Source organism: Amblyomma mixtum, chromosome 1 (assembly GCF_055824585.1).
Source record: "Amblyomma mixtum isolate Tamu chromosome 1, ASM5582458v1, whole genome shotgun sequence".
Lineage (NCBI taxonomy): Eukaryota > Metazoa > Arthropoda > Arachnida > Ixodida > Ixodidae > Amblyomma > Amblyomma mixtum.
Window position 1 is genome coordinate 283,114,195 of NC_143012.1, and position 19,933 is coordinate 283,134,127.

General features: G+C 48.8%; 1 protein-coding gene across 1 annotated transcript; it reads right to left on the reverse strand.

The window, feature by feature from the left end:
* Positions 1–18,273: 18,273 nt before the first annotated feature.
* On the reverse strand, positions 18,274–19,518 carry LOC149371921 (uncharacterized). Its single transcript, XM_089581355.1, has one exon. The coding sequence runs from the start codon at positions 19,516–19,518 to the stop codon at positions 18,274–18,276; it is 1,245 nt and encodes a 414-aa protein (XP_089437481.1).
* Positions 19,519–19,933: the final 415 nt, after the last annotated feature.

Below are 19,933 nucleotides of genomic sequence, written 5' to 3' on the forward strand. Positions count from 1 at the left end.
ATTCCTCGAATCCGTCTGCAAACGGCGTTGCGATCAGAGGAATTTACTGCTTCCTATTCTTCAGCCGCCCCCTGCGCGGCCGAGGTCCGATAGCTGCTCTAGCAGGTGCAACAGGACACAAGGCTAGGAATTTCAGCTTAGGACCCTTAACTGTTCCTCGTCCAAGTCTCGTGGTTCTGAAGTTTGGCTGACGCTCAGAAAGCAGAACGCGAGAAGGGAACGGACGAGTGCGAATGCCGTGCCAGCGTATCCGTCTCTCTCGGATCGGGTTCGCGCGTTGCGTTCTCTTGGCTTGTGTTCCCACGGGGCGGGTGCGAACTCTTGAGCACCGAGGCGCCAAATTGGGGCGGCTACGCGGTTTGGATTTCAGTCGAGCATTCAACAAGGGCCGCACTTTCCCCTTAATTAACTCTTCCCGTTTGGCCACCTCTGTGCGCTGCCGCTCCGTGGAAACCTTCGCAGGTGGTTTGCGTGGCGCGTCACTAGCAATCGCTGAACCATTACAGGTAAAGTCGCTGGCGTTCGCCTCATGATCAGTTTGTAAAATTGCCTGTTCTAGCTCACCACCGTGAGAATTTATCAGGCTTACTGGGTCATGTTTGCCCTCGTCACCCGCGTGCTCTGCTGGCGCTGCGAAGTCTGGAGCCTTCGAAATGGTAAGGACCTGCGCAGCATCATCTCCAAAACAAAGGCCTTTTTCTTTGGGCAGCATATCCAAGCGATTTGAGAAAATCGAGGGATACTGCAAAGGCAGGTTTTGGGAGACGGCTGCCTTGGTCAGACGCAGCTCGAGGGGGCTCTCGATCGCGACGCGGGCAGTAAGTTGGTCGTGTTCGATACCTTTCCTATCCTTATACTGGCGGTACAGCAGGCCAGAACGGAGCTGGAAAGGTATGTTCTTCCGTGACACACCTATGTCACTTTGGGGACTCAAGTTGCGTAGAGATTGGTCTCTCTCTTGCTCAGCGGTGAACGTTTCTCTGTCCACACGAAGGAGTTCGAGAAAGCCATCTGAGTGGGGCAACACTAGATTGGAATTCAATTCCTCACCTAGCCCCAGCTCATCACTTGCGCCTGATTCGGAAGACTCACTATCGCCTGCACTACTATCGGTACTCTTTACCCCTGTGCTAGTAGTGAGTAAGTCCTGGGCTGGCTCGTCATTAGGTAGCGCGGAGCCGTCACGGCTTAAGTCGCCGGCGTTCGTCTCATCGACAGTCTTTACTAGAGATTGCTCTGGCTCATCACCGCGAGAATTTACAGGCCTCGGGCTTACAGGTTGAGGTTTGCCCTCTTCAACCACGTGCTCTGCTAGCGCCGCGACCTCACGAGCCTTCGAAATGGTAAGGACCTGCGCAGCGCTATCTTCAAAACAAAGGCCTTTTTCTTTGGGCAGCATATCCAAGCGATTTGAGAAAATCGAGGGATACTGCAAAGGCAGGTTTTGGGAGACGGCTGCTTCGGTCAGACGCACCTCGAGCGGGCTCTCGATCGCGACGCAGGCAATTGGCAAAGACACGCAGTTTTCATTGACGCATAACTCGTTTTCGGGTGTTCGGTCGCGAGCGGCTGTCGTTCCCTTATCGCTGAACTGATCTTTGTTTCCAAGCAGCGATGAGGCGCTGATATATTTCGCCGATGCTAGAAGCGTGTCCCACCAGGCATCGGGTACAGGAGCACCGCCGCAGAGCCGAAGGAGGAAGGAAACGTGGGCCGGAGACGGGGAGTAGGGGAAGTCAAGGAAAAACTGTATTCACATATTTACATTATTTACATAGAGCGGGACTGAGAATGGCTCTCAGTGGAAGGGCAACGTCTTCGTCAACCGTAGTCGACTGGAGCTAGCAGGCTTCTCTCGGCCACACTCACGGCCGAGTTAAATATCGTCCGGTTTCCCCAGATCCCTGGCTGGGGAAAAATGGTCGACGAGCACTGTCCAATCGGATGGACCGAAGGGGACCTCCTTGTTACCGCCCACGGCTGGGCAGGTGCGAGCTTGTCCACTCTGTCGCAGCTGGGTCGAAGAGAGGGGAAGATTGCTGACTCATCCAGCCCCGCGGGGAAAGGAATCTCCTGAAGTCTTTCAGCAGGGGAATGAACTTGCCTCCCCGCCGATTGCCCAGAACGCGAGTCGGGGACACAGAATTCTTCAATTATCCGCCAGCGTGACGGCGCCGCCAGGTCGCCTCCGCATTCACGGTGGTTGCTCGGACAATAGCTCCTGGGCCTCGCCTGCCTTCGTCGCCGCTGCACTCCGTTCAAGGAATTTCGCTGGGGTTTTGGCTGACAATGGCCTTTGACATCCCTGCCACACTAATCCGCTGAGGCTCGGAGGGGCATTCCAAGCCTCTCACTTCCCATGGTCGTCGCGAGGTTGTCGACCTTGGCGATTGTTCACGGTAGCGGCTTGATCGGGCCCACGTGGTCCGAAGTGGACACAGGTGTGACGGGAACACACAAAGAGAACCGTCATTTTTCATTTCTTGACTTGGTCAGTGACCCAATTTTCCTTTGTGAATAAATAACACAAAGGGAGTTAAAGGGGGGGGGGGGGGGGGGGTAGAAACACAACAGCACGTCCGCCGCCCGAAGAGGTCTCGTAGTGGTTGCAGCCAACGCTGCTGCGCGCAGAGACCTGGAGTTGTGTCCGTTCGGCCTTTGGTCACAGCTGGGCCCAAAGGTTCTTCTTGCTTCGTTGACAGCTGTAACGAGCTCAACCAGCAAAGTCCAAAGCCCAACAAGCAGAAAGCGCCAAACTGACTTCAAGAGCTGCCAAGCTGTTTTCTGTCGACAAAGTCTGTTTAGAAAAAATGAGCTGTCGCGTGAAATTTACGTCCTCCTCCGAAAGTTTCCAAGTTTGACCAAACCAGAATACACAGAGCTTGATTAGTCAAAAGGGAAAAATTTTCTAAAATTTTGGGGGGGTGCCGTAGCACGGTGTATGTCACAGAAAGCCACCGCCCGTGAGAGCACAAAGGGAAGGTGGAGCTGCTGAACACACATACAAACAGACAAAAATGATTCTCGCTAAAGCAAAAGAACAATACAAATTTGCATAGCGGAATAACGTCTGGGGAGTCATGAAAGGGCATTACACGGGAGAGCTTCGGCTGAGGCCATCAGCGTTGTCATTACCTCGCAATTTTCTGAAACGCATGTAAACCGAGTCCCGCAATGCCAAGCTCCAAAATTTCGCTCTCATTTTTGTATCAGAGTTAAATGAACAAAAAAAAACAAAAAACAAGCATTAAACTCAATATGAGATTATGCGTCATATCCGCCCCTTGCGCGGCCGTGGTCCGACAGCTGCTTTAGCAGATAAGACATTGACATAACGCTAGGAATTTCAGCCTGCATTTCTGTACAGGAGAGTTAAATGAACAAAAAAAACAAGCATTCAACTCAAGATGGGATTATTCCTCGAATCCGTCTGCAAACAGCGTTGCGATCAGAGGAATTTACTGCTTCCTATTCTTCAGCCGCCCCCTGCGCGGCCGCGGTCCGATAGCTGCTCTAGCAGGTGCAACAGGACACAAGGCTAGGAATTTCAGCTTGGGACCCTTAACTATTCCTCGTCCAAGTCTCGCTGTTCTGAAGTTTAGCTGACGCTCAGAAAGCAGAATGCGAGAAGGGAACGAACGAGTGCGAATGCCGTGCCAGCGAATCCGCCTCTCCCGGATTGGGTTCGCGCGTTGCGTCCCCTTAGCCTGTGTTCCCTTCATGCGGTGCGTGCGATCTCTTGAGCGCTGAGGTGCCAAATTGGGGCGGTTACACGGCTGTTCGGTTTTTCGTGCAGTAGTTAACAAGGGCCGCACTTTCCCCTTCATTAACATTCCCCGTTTGGCCACCTCTATACGCTGCCGCTCTGTGGAAACCCTCGCTGTTGGTTTGCGGGGCGCGTCACTAGCCATCGCGGAACCGTCACAGGCTAAGTCGTCGGCGTTCGCCTCATTTCCAATTTGTGATCCAGCCTGCTCTGGCTCACTACCGTGAGAGTTTATAAAGGTTACAGGGCCACGTTTGCCCTCTTCACCCGCGTGCTCTGCTGGCGCTGCGAATTCTCGAGCCTTCGAACTGGTGAGGACCTGCGCAGCGTTTTCTCCAAAACTAAGGCCGTTTTCTTTGGGCAGCCTATCCAAGCGATTTGGGAAAATCGAGGGATGCTGCATAGGCAGGTCTTGGGAGACGGCTGCCTCGGTCAGACGCAGCTCGAGCGGGCTCTCGATCGCGACGCGGGCAGTAAGTTGGTCGTGTTGGATACCTTTCCTATCCTTATACTGGCGGTACAGCAGGCCAGAACGGAGCTGGAAAGGTATGTTCTTCCGTGACACACCTAGGTCACTTTGGTGACTCAAGTTTCGTAGAGTCTGGTTTTTCTCTTGCTCAGCGGTGAACGTTTCTCTGTCCACACGAAGGAGTTCGAGAAAGCCATCTGAGTGGGGCAACACTAGATTCGTTTTCAGTTCCTCACCTAGCCCCAGCTCATTATTTGCGCCTGCTTCGGAAGACTCACTATAGCTTGCACTACTATCGGTGCTCTTTACCCCTGTGCTAAAAGTGAGTAAGTCCTGGGCTGGCTCGTCATTAGGTAGCGCGGAGCCGTCACGGGTAAAGTCGCCGGCATTCGCCTCATCGACAGTTTGCAATAAAGCCTGTTCTAGCTCATCACTGTGAGAATTTACAGGCTTCGGGCTTACAGGTTGAGGTTTGCCCTCTTCAACCACGTGCTCTGCTGGCGCCGCGACCTCACGAGCCTTCGAAATGGTAAGGACCTGCGCAGCATTGTCTCCAAAACAAAGGCCTTTTTCTTTCGGCAGCACATCCAAGCGATTTGAGCAAATCGAGGGATGCTGCTTAGGCAGGTTTTGGGAGATGGCTGCCTCGGTCAGACGCACCTCGAGCGGGCTCTCAATCGCGACGAGGGCAATGGGCAAAGATACGCAGTTTTCATTGCCGACTTTAATCTCTTTTCGCGCCGAAACCTCCTGATTTAATGTCGAATTCCTCTCGGCGCGCTTCGCCAGTAAAGTTTGCAACTCCAAACGCATTAGAGCAAGTTGCCTTTCATCGGCTTCCTTGAGACGAAGATATTCTTTTTCTATCCTGTCAGTCTCTTCCTTAGCGGCTTCCTTGCGGTAAAGGCGTTCTTTTTCTATCCTGTCAGCCTCCTTTTTAGCGGCTTCCCTGCGGTAAAGGCGTTCTTTTTCTATCCTGTCAGCCTCCTCCTTAGCGTTCCTGATTCCCTCCTGAATGACTTCCCAGGTCTCCCAAATTTTGTCTCCCTCCTTAGCACCACATTCCTTAATAGCCTCAATCAGCTGCGGCTTTCTGTGACTCTTCCTGGCCTCAATACCCAGCTTTTCACACAGCAACATCAACTCTGGCTTCTTTAGCTTGCTCAAATCCATGGCAATTCCCGAACGAGGACTTTCAAAAATAAGCTGCTACGTGAAATGCTTAAGCGAGCACGTGCAGAAAAACAATCTACAGGTAGTGATAAATTTCCAGAGTTATCAAGCCTGGCAGATTCTTAAGGAAAGTCAAGCGCTCACCACTGCTGAAGCCAGGACCAAGCGTGGAAGATCCCGCCGCTGCCAACCAGTTGATATATTTGTCGATGCTAGAAGCGTGTCCCACCAGGCATCGGGTACAGGAGCACCGCCGCAGAGCCGAAGGAGGAAGGAAACGTGGGCCGGAGACGGGGAGTAGGGGAAGTCAAGGAAAAACTGTATTCACATATTTACATTATTTACATAGAGCGGGACTGAGAATGGCTCTCAGTGGAAGGGCAACGTCTTCGTCAACCGTAGTCGACTGGAGCTAGCAGGCTTCTCTCGGCCACACTCACGGCCGAGTTAAATATCGTCCGGTTTCCCCAGATCCCTGGCTGGGGAAAAATGGTCGACGAGCACTGTCCAATCGGATGGACCGAAGGGGACCTCCTTGTTACCGCCCACGGCTGGGCAGGTGCGAGCTTGTCCACTCTGTCGCAGCTGGGTCGAAGAGAGGGGAAGATTGCTGACTCATCCAGCCCCGCGGGGAAAGGAATCTCCTGAAGTCTTTCAGCAGGGGAATGAACTTGCCTCCCCGCCGATTGCCCAGAACGCGAGTCGGGGACACAGAATTCTTCAATTATCCGCCAGCGTGACGGCGCCGCCAGGTCGCCTCCGCATTCACGGTGGTTGCTCGGACAATAGCTCCTGGGCCTCGCCTGCCTTCGTCGCCGCTGCACTCCGTTCAAGGAATTTCGCTGGGGTTTTGGCTGACAATGGCCTTTGACATCCCTGCCACACTAATCCGCTGAGGCTCGGAGGGGCATTCCAAGCCTCTCACTTCCCATGGTCGTCGCGAGGTTGTCGACCTTGGCGATTGTTCACGGTAGCGGCTTGATCGGGCCCACGTGGTCCGAAGTGGACACAGGTGTGACGGGAACACACAAAGAGAACCGTCATTTTTCATTTCTTGACTTGGTCAGTGACCCAATTTTCCTTTGTGAATAAATAACACAAAGGGAGTTAAAGGGGGGGGGGGGGGTAGAAACACAACAGCGCATTCCTCGCTTACAGTAGAACTTGCAGTTGCCACCTTCAGCGCGCGACTGCTTTCTGGAGGACTACCTTTTTGCGCTGCGCCTACGCCTATCTGGGTTGCAAGGACAATCTGTGCGGCATCGCGCTTTTCAGCTAACGCCGCGCTCTGGCTTGGAGCTCCACAGTCGCTGTCAGGTTTGCCCTCTTCAACTACGTGCTCTGCTGGCGCTGCGAATTCACGAGCCTTCGAAGTGGTAAGGACCTGCGCAGCGTTATCTCTAAAACAAAGGCCCTTTTCTTTGGGCAGCATATCCGAGCGATTTGAGGAAATCGAGTGATGCTGCTTAGGCAGGTTTTGGGAGATGGCTGCCTCGGTCAGACGCATCCCGAGCGGGCTCTCGTTTGCGACGCGGGCAATGGGCAAAGACACGCAGTTTTCATTTACGATTTTAATTTCACTTCGCGCCGAAACCTCCTGATTTAATGTCGAATTCCTCTCGGCGCGCTTCGCCAGTAAATTTTGCAACTCCAAACGCATTAAAGCAAGTTGCCTTTCATCGGCTTCCTTGAGACGAAGATGTTCTTTTTCTATCCTGTCAGCCTCTTCCTTAGCGGCTTCCTTGCGGTAAAGGCGTTCTTTTTCTATCCTGTCAGCCTCCTTTTTAGCGGCTTCCCTGCGGTAAAGGCGTTCTTTTTCTATCCTGTCAGCCTCCTTCTTAGCGGCTTCCTTGCGGCAAAGGCGCTCTTTTTCAACCCTGTCGGCCTCCTCCTTGCGTTCTTTTTTAACCCTGTCGGCCTCCTTCTTAGCAGCTTCCTTGCGGTAAAGGCGTTCTTTTTCAACCCTGTCGGACTCCTCCTTGCGCTCTTTTTCAACCCTGTCGGCCTCCTCCTTAGCGTTCCTGATTCCCTCCTGAATGACTTCCCAGGTCTCCAAAATTTTGTCACCCTCCTTAGCACCACATTCCCTAATAGCCTCAATCAGCTGCGGCTTTCTGTGACTCTTCCTGGCCTCAATACCCAGCTTCTCACACAGCAACATCAACTCTGGCTTCTTTAGCTTGCTCAAATCCATGGCAACTTCCGAACGAGGACTTTCATAAAATAAGCTGCTACGTGAAATGCTTAAGCGAGCACGTGCAGAAAAACAATCTACAGGTAGTGATAAATTTCCAGAGTTATCAAGCCTGGCAGATTCTTAAAGAAAGTCAAGCGCTCACCACTGCTGAAGCCAGGACCAAGCGTGGAAGATCCCGCCGCTGCCAACCAGTTGATATATTTGTCGATGCTAGAAGCGTGTCCCACCAGGCATCGGGTCCAGGAGCACCGCCGCAATGCCGAAGGAGGAAGGAAACGTGGGCCGGAGACGGGGAGTAGGGGAAGTGAAGGAAAAAACTGTATTTACATTATGTACATTATTTACATAGAGCGGGACTGAGAATGGTTCTCAGTGGAAGGGGAACGTCTTCGTCAACCGTAGTCGACTGGAGCTAGCAGGCTTCTCTCGGCCACACTCACGGCCGAGTTAAATATCGTCCGGTTTCCCCAGATCCCTGGCTGGGGAATAATGGTCGACGAGCACTGTCCAATCCGATGGACCGAAGGGGACGTTCTTGTCACCACCCACGGCTGGGCAGGTGCGAGCTTTTCCACCCTAACGCAGCTGGGTCGATGAGAGGGGGAGAATGCTGACTCAACCAGCCCAGCGGGAAAGGAACCTCCCGAAGTCTTCCAGCAGGGGAATGAACTTGCCTCCCCGCCGATTTCCCAGAACGCGAGTCGGGGACACAGAATTCTTCAATTATCCGCCAGCGTGACCGGCGCCGCCAAGTCGCCTCCGCATTCACGGTGGTTGCTCGGACAAAAGCTCCTGGGCCTCGCCTGCCTTCGTCGCCGCTATAGTGGTCATCTCCGCTGTGGTCGCTGGGGTTTCTGCTGACAATGGCCCTCGACATTCTTGCTACACTAATCCGCTGAGGCTCGGAGGGGCATTCCAAACATCCCACTTCCCATGGTCGTCGCGGGGTTGTCGACCTTGGTGATTGTTCACGGTAGCTGTTTGATCGGGCCACGTGGTCCGAAGTACGGCTACAACAGCAGGCCTCGATGAATGTTCACGATAGCGGCTTGATCGGGCCCACGTGGTCCGAATTACGGTTACAACAGCAGGCCTCGATGAATGTTCACGGTAGCGGCTTGATCGGGCCCACGTGGTCCGAAGTACGGTTACAACAGTCCCAAGACGCGCCTTAAAGAATAAAATCCATTTTTTCTGAAGTCCTCTCCTCGATGAGACTTTGGGTGCACATTGGGGCAAAGAAGTGAGCGAGCAGCTGGTCACGTGATAATTTTTTTTTTTAGGGCCAATAAATGAAGCTACGTAAATCGTAACCTGACGGAAACAGCACTACTAGCGGTTTTTCGAGGCGTTCTAAAACTTTTTCATTGAAACTTTCTTCCTGAAGTCAATAATTAAAAAAGTTAGCTAATTAAGCTTAACTAATTAATCAACTTTGAAGAGCGAAAAACAAAAAACTCAAGACTAGGCCACGCGGCTATGAACAACCCTCAGTTGGTTTCACTAAACTAGGACACTTCGCATTTTTTATAAATTTGGTTATATTTAGTTGGGACACCCGGTATATCAGTAAACACCTTGGAAGAGGTATTTCTGGATGGCGTCGCTGAAACTCCTGCAAAAATCTCTCACACATATATAATGCATTAAGTTTGAATTTAGTCATCCAACGAAACAAAATAAGCCGTAAAACGAAACAGCACTTTGCAGATATAATTTTGGCCATGAATGAACTTGGTGAAAGGACGTATTTTCAGGTGGCGATCATACGTGGTTGTCAAGATTGCATGTTCAGTATAAATTACTGCTGAGCATGTTTGGTTTCCACTGCTTACTGAGTTTAGTCTAAGGAGGGGTGAACCGAAACGACCAGGAATTTTCGCCACTCTGCTTCGTGTTAGAGTGGCGAAGGAACGCGAAGAAGTCTTAGTTTGTATTCTGAAAGCGAGAAGTCATCAAAGACTGAGCCCCAGTGTTAAAGAATTGAGGCGCTTTTGCCCGGCACGTCCTTCGCTTCACAAAAGGGCAGCATCTTTTTTCGAGACTCTTAATCTACTAAGGCCTCAAAGCAATTCCGTTTTATGCGTGGTTGTATTCGGGGTGTTCTCACATAACGCCTGCATGAACGTTAGCTTTGAGCGATAGCTGTGTGAGTACCTTTCTCAGGGTCGACTGCGTTACCGTCATAATTCTTCGTAACCGGAAGCTACCGCACCCAGCGTAAGGAAAGTTGCCCAGGTCAGAGCTCTTTGGTCATACCAGATGTGAAACTCCGCTCCAAAACTTTGCTCTTCCCTGTGGACATTTCGCGGACGTTAGAAGACGAAGACACCACGTATAAAAGTTGTCGCCATTCGTACTCGTTAACCTCAGGAGCGCCGAAATATACTACTTGTTTTAGCTTTTACTGGTCCGTTTCACTGATTTTGTGAAACAGTACAGTCTGTGTACAAGTGTGCAACTTGTACAGAGTTTGTTTCACTGCCTGTAAGCGTCATCGCAGTACGATAACCTCCAGTTTTAGCCCAATCAGATTGCCAGGTTTCAACTCATGTAAAAAGAGACATCTTTTTCTCCAATAGGGTTTTACAATTGGAATGCAAGCACAGTCATAGAAAAACACTTGCCTTCCAGAATTGGAAAATTATCACTTGCGTAATTGGAAGCAATTGGAACGCGTGAGCAGACAAAGAAAATCTGTTTGTTATTTCTAACTGGCAACTTCCCAGAAGTATATTAAGACCCAATTGGAAGCTCGAAATGACATTCCAGTTTTATGTTCTACTTGCGGTTTCCACTCGGATCGTGAAACTTATTGTGTTGGTTTCCAGATGAAGTGGCAACTCCAAGTGGGCTCCAAGCAAGTATGCATGACACATAAACCATGAGGACCAGACACGCTTACAAGTGCCCTAGCGCACCCCCCCCCCCCCCCCCCACACACACACACACACTCTTTGGCTTTATTTTTCGGGCCCGGAGCACCCTATGGTGGTGCACCTCCGGATACCCACCGATAAAAATGCATCCTCCATATACGAGCCTCCACCCACCCCCAGTAGTTTCACACCCACCTACGCCCTCCAGAAAGCCTCCAGCCACCCACCTTCACCCTCCAGGCGCCTCTACCCACCAGAAAACCCACGCACCAGCGTAACGAAAAAGTGACGGCATCAACAAACTCAAAGACGCAATGAAAAAGCAATCCGTGTGAAAGCGACATGTGCAACCAATACTGCCAACACAGATTTGTAACATCTTATCGTATGATCACATCTGTATTTTTTTTTTGTTTTCGTAAAACTCGATCCCTTGCATCATGCGCATGCTTTCAGGAAGCGCGTATCACCTCAGGGCATAATTAACGAGGTGCTGGTTCATTGCGCACAGCTTGTTGACAAAGCTGGTTGACAGAGCTGGTTGACAGCTTTTTGACAGAGCTGGTTGACAGCTTTTTGACAGAGCTGGTTGACAGCTGGTTGACAGCTGGTTGACAGAGCTGGTTGACAGAGCTGGTTGACAGAGCTGGTGGTTGGCAGAGCTGGTTGGCAGAGCTGGTTGGCAGAGCTGGTTGGCAGAGCTGGTTAGCAGAGCTGGTTAATTTATATCTTTCCTGTCACAAATTCTTATCCAGTGAAAAAAAAAAGATTCAAAATTTCCATTTTCTTAAGTGCTAGGTTTCACAGCCTAAAATTCCTCGCTGCCTGATGATTAGTTACGTAATTTCTGCCAGGTTCTTCATATTTCCATAATCGTGACTCCGCGGCCGCGGTGGCTCTGTGGTTATGGCGCTCGGCTTCTGACGTGAAAGACGCGGGTTCGATCCCGGCTGCGGCTGTCGCATTCGATGCAGGCGAAATTCCAGAGGCCCGTGTATTGTACGATATCAGTGCACGTTAGAGAACCCCAGGTGGTCGAGACTTCCGGGACCCTACTGCGTCCCTCATAGTCTCAGTCGCTTTAGGACCCCATAAACCAAACCAAACCATAATCGTGACTCCGTACTACTTTCAGGTTTTTAGTTTTGATTTTTTTTGCTCATTTCCTCACGATGTCATCATGAAAAAAATTCAGCTTATTTAAGTCCCTCTGTAGATCCGGCGCTTGTAAAACAAGCTTACAAAAAAACTGGTTCTCCAGAGCCACACCGACTTTCACGTGAAGCGCGGAGGCGTACAGTCTGCCTCACCCTTGTGTAGACCGCTAGAGCGGAGTCGTCCCCTGCATAAAAGTCGACACCTTGTCGTAGTGTCTAGATTTCAAAGGCTGCGCTTGCGTGGAAGTAGAGGCACATGGGCCTGCAAGCAATTTGCGTACTAGCAATTTGCCCGCAAACCATGCACTCCTTTCTAATTTCACTTTTGCTTGCAAGGTGCAGACTGTTGAAGCGCTCTACACAAGGGTGATGCAGACTGTACATCTTAAAAGCAGTCTTCTGTTTTCACTTCGCTTCAGATTCGTGAGTTCATTCGCTGGCTTCGGATGATTCTATGCGGCTTGTCATAGGGTTAGAAATGTAAGCTCCAGCCATTCACGGCACGTTGTATCTCAGACATAATTGTTGTTGTATACATATACACGGTGTTTCACGTAACTTGAGCAGAGGTACACGCAGTGGCGAACGGCGGCGGCCATGTGTTCAGGCTTGGGCGTGCGGGAGAAATGGCGACAGGAGCGCGCGCAGCAAGAGCAGTGTAGACAGATAGATACAGAGAGAGGGGAAAGGCAGGTATGTTAACCAGAAAGGAGGCTGCTGAGCAGGTTACGATGGACAACGGTGACTCCGCGAAACGCAGGAACGGGCGCCAAAGAGCTGCGCTCTAAAAAAAGGAAATAAGAGAAAGGATTAGAGTTAAATTTGTTAGCCGGAACCACCGCGCAGATTTATTTGCAGTACGCGACCATCGTAAATGCTGAGGAATAAGCACAACACAGTACTTCGAAGCAAAAGCGAACGAGCGCCCACATCATCGCTCGCGATGCTGCCGCCAGGGGTCGTCAGTGTCGGTGACGTGCCAGACGTCCCCGCCCCGAAGCGTTCTTGATTGCCCGCTCGGTGGGGGCTCCCTTCGCTTCTCCGCAAGGGGGCGTCTTCATCGCTGCCGCTTGCCTGCGGACGGTAAATGAAGAGGAGAAAGTCGGCCACCTGATGACCAGCTCCGCTGTTGTTACCGGTTCGCGGAAGACGAAGCGGCGAACAAAGTGACGAGGTCTGGCATGCGTTGGGGTTGTACGGAGCCGAGTTGAATAATGCGTCACGTGCCCGGTGCAATGGGGTTCCGCCACTCCTCGCTGCGTGTTGCTGTTGTCTTAAAGAATTACACAGGCTGTTCCTGTTGGGTAAGAATCATGTAGGCTTTTCTACGGGATGCGAACCAAGCGAGAATCAAACGGAAATGGCGTTCCTGACCGTTGACCAGCGCGACAAAGAGTATTTTTATTTGTTAATTGCCTAACTATTTTCTTTATATTGTAGGGTAAATGAAATGTACGGGCTATTTTTTGACGCGGTACAAATGCAAAATGCTTCATTAATAACGCTGCGGAGTTACAATAATTGAAAACCGTAAATAAAGCCCCACTTTGGAATGTAGCTTATTACAAGGGAATAGGCGGCTGCCAACACTTCTGCTTGATGTTACGTTTGGAAAATTTATCCTCTTTCACAAAACTCTGTTTCAACTGCGTGATTCGCCCTGTTCATATTTTATTCCTAACTATTTTTCAGCTTCTGCTCGTACTCGGCTTTTTTGCGATATTCTTTTGTTTGTGCAGAGCCAGCAACTGGTTTGGTTTGATTTATGGGGTTTAACGTCCCAAAGCGACTAAGGCTATGAGAGACGCCGTAGTGGAGGGCTCCGGAAATTTCGACCACCTGGGGTTCTTTAAAGTGCACTGACATCGCACAGTACACAGCCTCTAGAATTTCTCCTCCAAAGAAATTCAGCCGCCGCGGCCGGGATCAACTATTACTGCTGCATAGACGCTTTAACGTTATTTTCCAAAAGGCGTCACAGAGGCGTTTCTGCTGGCAGCTAGTTTTTAAGTCGCCTTCCTCGAAGTACCGATATACAGCTGTTGGTAGAAAGTGTTATGGGTTATGTGCATTAATCGTAAGCCTACGGGGTTTATTTTCGCCTGCTTTCTCAGTGACCTCCACAAATCATGCGTGTTGCAGTGTTGCGCGTTTGAGGTGACTGACGCTGTGCCAAGTACCGCAGTGGAATTACAGTTGAAAGGAAAAGGAACTTTCCAATATTTTTACTTTGTAGTCCGCTTTCTCTTACCTGAGACACACGATGGGCCTGTCAGCGTTGCACAACAAGATAAAAAAAAAGAAGCCACCAAACGAAAACACAGCACGTGCAAGACATACACACACACGAGAATAGGCGGGCATCATTAGCACGTGCTTGAAGCCTCTGTCGGAGAACGCGCTCAGCGACATGTGAGGGAGGGAAGGGGAGAGACGGGGAGTGACAGCGACCATGGGGGCTGAGGGGGTGGAAAAAGAGACTCGGTGACCGCGTTCCTTTGTGTTGCCCACCCGCTCCTCGCCCTGCTGCGGTAAGAATCCGCATCCTTTTGTCGCTCCGCTCGGCGTGTCTTGCTTTCGTCCGGCTCGGCTTGGCTGCTTCCGATTCGTGTCAGTGAAGTCGAAAGCGCGCTCGCGTGCTTTTCTCGCGTGCGTGCCGGCAGCGGCTCGTGCGCGCCTCCCGCCTCCGCCGCAGCAGTGTGCCTCTTCGGCGCGCCAAAACGGCTGTTCTAATAAGTAGCGCTAATATTGTTAAAGCATCTGTAGTCACATACAAGTCAAGAACATTTGCCCTCTCAAAGGACCCGCTTCTGGCCAATGGCATCGGCTGATCCTCATGAACCTGCTAACGTGACAATGCAGGGAGTGGCAGACGAAAGGGCATAGTCCCTTCCCTGCACTGCGGAGGATAGCCCCCTCCTTGCATTGTCACACCACTCCTTGCATGGTCCCGCTAGCAGGGCCATGAAAATCGCCCGACGCCATTGGCTGGAAGGGGGTCCTTTGTCAGAGAACAGCCGCTTTTTTCTGGACTTGTATCCGACTTGTATCCTTGTATCCGAACTTGGAAAGGCTAGTCGAGGGCTGAACGTGGGTTTCTTTTGTGTCTTCCTTGCTATGAACATTCTGATTGTACACTCTAAGCAGAAAGCAATAAAAAGGGAGTAAATTGACATCTAGCGCACTCTTTTTGTGAAAGGAAGTGCACTTGAAGACGGCTTAGTCCATTTTTACTCCCATATAGGTGTATTCGGGTTCAGAGTATAGAAGCGGGCTCATATATGTTGATTTTATTTATTTATTTATTTATTTATTTACAAATTTTGCAGGCCTTTCTCGGGCCCATGCAGGAGTGGATACAAAGATACAAATGAGACAATACAGGGGAACAAGTTAGGTACAGATATAACACAAAATAAGAATTCATCGTCATAGCGGCATCGTGGTGGTAATGATGCCAATTCGGGGAAACGAAAATAGCGGGTTCAGTACTGAAACAAATATAGTTACAAAGTATACAAAATGAAAGTCAGCATCATAGCTTTATCACGGTGGCATTACTGATGAATCAATGCTATTGACATGCTCTTTGAATGATTCAACTTAGTTGCAGTTCACAGCTGTCGAGGGTAGTTTGTTCCAGCTAGATATAGCCGCTGGAAACAAAGAATATTTATGAGCATTAATATGGCTTATGGGTTGATGAAGTGCTTTCTCATGGTTAGTTCTCGAAGAGTGACGAAATGGTTCCTGGAAGTATGTTTCCCTTGATATGTTCAAATCACCATGATAAAGTAAGAACAGAAATTTTAGTCTTGAAGCTGTTCTACGCTGTGCCAAGCTGTGAATATCTGCTTTGTGAAGTAGGTTAGATACGCTGGAATGTCTGGAAAAGCTTGAGTATACAAAGCGCACTGCTAAGCTTTGAATGCGTTCTAGTTTGCCTATCAAATATTGCTGATGTGGACTCCAGATAATGTCAGCATATTCTAAGGTTGGTATTACGAGCGTTTTATATGCATTAAGTTTTACATTAGGAGGAGCGTTGCGTAATCTTCTTCTGAGGAAATACAGCTTTCCTTGGGCCTTATGACATATGTTTTGAATGTGTTGTTCTCAACTTAGATTGCTTGCTAGTGTCACTCCTAGGCATTTTATATAATTAGTTTTCTCAATTGGGACATTGGCTATAATGTATGAAAAATCTAGTGGCTTTTTCTTGTTGCTAAAAATTATGCTTTTTGTTTTAGTGGCATTGAGTCTCATTCCCCATCTGGTGCACCAAGTCTGAATAGCCGATAGAGATTCATTTAGTTTAATTTGATCTTCTATAGAATCTATTACCTTATATACTACGCAGTCGTCCGCGAAGAGTCGAATTTGTACCCCAGAGTGAATGCATGAATTAATATCATTGATATAAATTAAGAACAATAAGGGGGCGAGGACTGAACCCTGTGGTACTCCTGAGTAGACATCCAAGTTATCAGACTCAGAATTTTTCAGTTTTACACACTGTTTGCGGTTATTCAAAAAGCAGGCAATCCATGTAATGATGTTGTTTTCGAGACCAATAGCCCGCAGTTTCGTAAGTAAGTCTTGGTGAGGAACTAAGTCAAATGCCGTAGAAAGGTCTAAAAAAATGGCGTCTAACTGGCCTCGTGCATTAAGGGCATTTGCAATATCGTGCGTTATCTCTGCAAGCTGTGTGGTTATCGACAATCGCTATCTAAAGCCATGTTGTTGACTGTAGAGAAGGATATTAACTTCTAGGTGAATAATAACTGCTTTATAAATAATATGTTCGAGTATTTTACAAGAAGAGCTAGTTAGTGAAACCGGTCTGTAGTTATTTAGTTCATGTTTGGTACCACCCTTATGAACTGGAATTATTTTAGCCCTACGCCAGTCATCCGGGATTGTTAGTGTCCGCAACGAAAGGGTGAAAATTCTTGATAAGTATTTGGAAACCCAGAAAGCATATCTATGAAGGAAATTATTGGAGATGTCAACAGGCCCTGGAGATTTCTTTACGTCTAGTTTGCGCAGCAGGCACAATATGCCATCTTCACTAATGTTTATTTCAGACATGGGATGAGTGATGGGGTACGAGTCAAGAGAAGCACCTGAAACCGAGCGCGAGAAAACAGACTGAAAGAACGAGTTAAATGTTGTAGCAATAGCGTCAGGATTAGTTATGATTCCACTCGAAGTTTTTATTTCACAAACTGTCGATTGTTCACTTGATAAATAGCGCCAAAACTTTCACGGGTCATGTTTCATAAAGGACGGTAACGTCTCCGAGAAGAAACGTGTTTTCGCGGTTCGAATTTTATCTTTCAGCGTACTGACAAGGCGCACAATATCGCTTGATAGGCAGCGCTTGCGACGACGCTTAATCTTCCTTTTCAGATGGATGATGTCTCGCGTTATCCACGGATATTCTCGGTTGACGCGTTTCCTTCTCACAGGAATGTACTGCTTTTCGCAGAAGTGAACACTTTCTTTAAAATAGGACCACATTTCACATACGTCGTTCAATGCCTCAAATGCTGGGTAACAAGATTCCAGATGAGCTAAAACAGAAATGTCATCAGCCCGCTCGTAATCTTTAACAAAAGTGGTAGATGGTTTGACAGTCGTATTCGAAACGTGCAATGAACATTCCAGGAATAACATCTTATGATCTGAGATTCCTTCAGTTACATTTACTGAACAGTTGTCAAGTGAATTGCTAACAAGCATAAGGTCGAGTAGAGAAGAACACGACCCGAAAGTTCGAGTATAAGAAGTAACTAATTGGTTTAGAGAAAAACTAAAAGTGCTTATAGTAGGATACAACTTAAAAAAACAACAGTTGCTAACACTGGGCCGCGGTTCGCGGCATCCTGTATTACTCCCCTGGCCAATAGAAACAGTAAACGAAATCAGCTTTTTAATATTTGACTATATCAAACAATCCGCGCATTAAAATTCTAGAGCTCGTATTTTTTTCCTTGTGATAAGCGGCTCCTTGAGGTAACAAGAAACGTTTAAGCAGTAGGCTACTTTTTTGTCGTGGAGGAATTCTGTGCGCGGAGGCTCAATGTGGGCGGAGCTTCACTGCAGACTTAAGTTGTATCCGACTTTAGTAGCAATATTTCAGCGCTTTTGACTTCATTGTGATCGTGTGACATGTCTGACCAATTTATTCCAGGCAAGTTGAAGTCTCCTATAATGATTATTTTGGATCTAGAAGTTGTGCGTTGCATGAGGTAGTCGTGCATCACTTCGAGATACTCGGGAGGAGCGTTGGGTGGTCGGTACACGCCTCCAAGGAGTATGCGTTTGCCCTCGTATTCAGTATTACACCATACGCTCTCATGGCCATCAATGTCATCCATGCGGGAAAATTTAATGTTATTTTTAATCGCTATCGCCACTCCTCCACCTCTTGTGCCTCGGTCTTTGCGGATAAGTTTGTACGATGACGGAATTATTTCCGAGTCTTGCATTCCTGCATTCAACCACGTTTCGCTAATGACCAGGATGTGTGGCTGATAAGACAGTATTATGCCTTCAAGTAGACTGAGTATGTTAACTATACTTCGCACGTTGAGCGATACAACTCTAAGAACTTTATGGTCACCTTGTCATTTTTTCCGTCGGACTTTCGTTTTATCAAGCGCAGAAGCCCTTGAGCGAGATACCTCCATTCTGCAATTTTGTTGTGAATTCCATATGTATACCTTTCCGTCCACTTTCAGCTTGTCGAACGTAAGAGACACTTTCGCTCCATTCGCCTTTTCTTCTGCTGCAGAACGCCAAAGGTTTGATCGTATGTCTCTTACTCTCTTTGGAAAGTCCTCACTTGTAGATACATCTGATCCCTTCACTTTAAAACAACTAGACATAATTTTAGCTTTTTCAGAAAAATCAAAAAGTCTCAACATGATCGGACGGGAGCGTTCACTGTTGGGGTTTCCGATTCGGTGTATTCTTTCCATTGAGACTACTTCTATTCCAAGAACGTCTTTAAAAATGTCTTGCTTGACCTTATCCTCTAGTGCTTGTGCATCTTCCTCCGGCTCTTCTTTTACACCGTATATTAGGAGGTTATTGCGTCGGCTCCTGTTTTCCAGGTCATTCGCCTTGGCTGCCAGGTCTAGCATCTGCTTATTGGTATGCGTACAAGCTTCATCGCATTCTGCTAGTTTCTCTTCACAATGCTTCAATCGGCTCACTTCCGTCTCTATTGCCGCAATCCTGTCTTGGATACTACTGACTGTTGATTCTACTTGCGTCAGGTTCGTTGTTAGCTCTTTCAAAACTTTGTTGGTTTTCGTCTGTTCTTTAAGAATTTTTTTCAACATTTCAGTGTTAGAGCTAGAGTCTGAGTCTGAGTCAGAGCGCGGTCCCGGGTTTAGTTCAACTTCCCCAGATGTTAGTAGCAGCAATCTAATTACATGAAAGCAATCAACCAATGTAGGAACAAGAAACTGTGGACTTGGTAGCACCATCAAAGCACGAGAGTCATCACGAACAGAATATACTGTGTATTTATCACCAACCTGCACAGTGAAGAAGAAATGGGTGAGCATCCCTGTTCGTCCGATGCCACCAAGTCCACTGAAGTGTCGGCCGGTGGGGCTGTTGTTTATATAGCTGCGCTGCTGCGCTTCTGTTAACGTCACCTCCTGGGTCAGTTGGTATGGTCGCACCACACGTGGAAGGGAATTGAACAGTGGCGGTAGTGCTCCGTCGATGATACGGCTATCAGTCGAGCGATCCAGGGGGTTCAAAGTGCCGGCCTCTCGGCAAGCATGCGCACTGTGTCCATCGTCGAATCCTGCCGAATACAGCGCGATCTGCACAGTGAAGAAGAAATGGGTGAGCATCCCTGTTCGTCCGATGCCACCAAGTCCACATGATGATAAGGATGTAGGTTAGAGCGCTTTTTAACACGAGACACGAGGAACCAGTGGGAAGGAAGTGTTTGTCCCGTTCCCTTTGTCCTGTCTTGGCGCTCGTACATGCTTTCAATCATTTTAATCACGTGTAAGAAAATTGAAGTACATAGTCACTTCTCCATTTAACGCGCCATTGAAGCGCAAACAGAGCATCGGCCGGGAGTCTCGCATGTCGTCTTACATTATGCAGAAGAACGACTCGAATCGCTGTAACACTGTGGCTTGTGCGCTACGTGTTCTCCGACGTTCTTGCATGGCTTTGAAGCATGCGGCGCGACTGTCTGCGGGGACAACAAATTCAATGTACTTTCATCTTTTGTATAGTGCAACACATCGCGCCTTT

Bases quoted from the DNA above. Each gene is read 5' to 3' on its own strand.
- LOC149371921 (XM_089581355.1), bottom strand. From the start codon at position 19,518: ATGCTCACCCATTTCTTCTTCACTGTGCAGATCGCGCTGTATTCGGCA.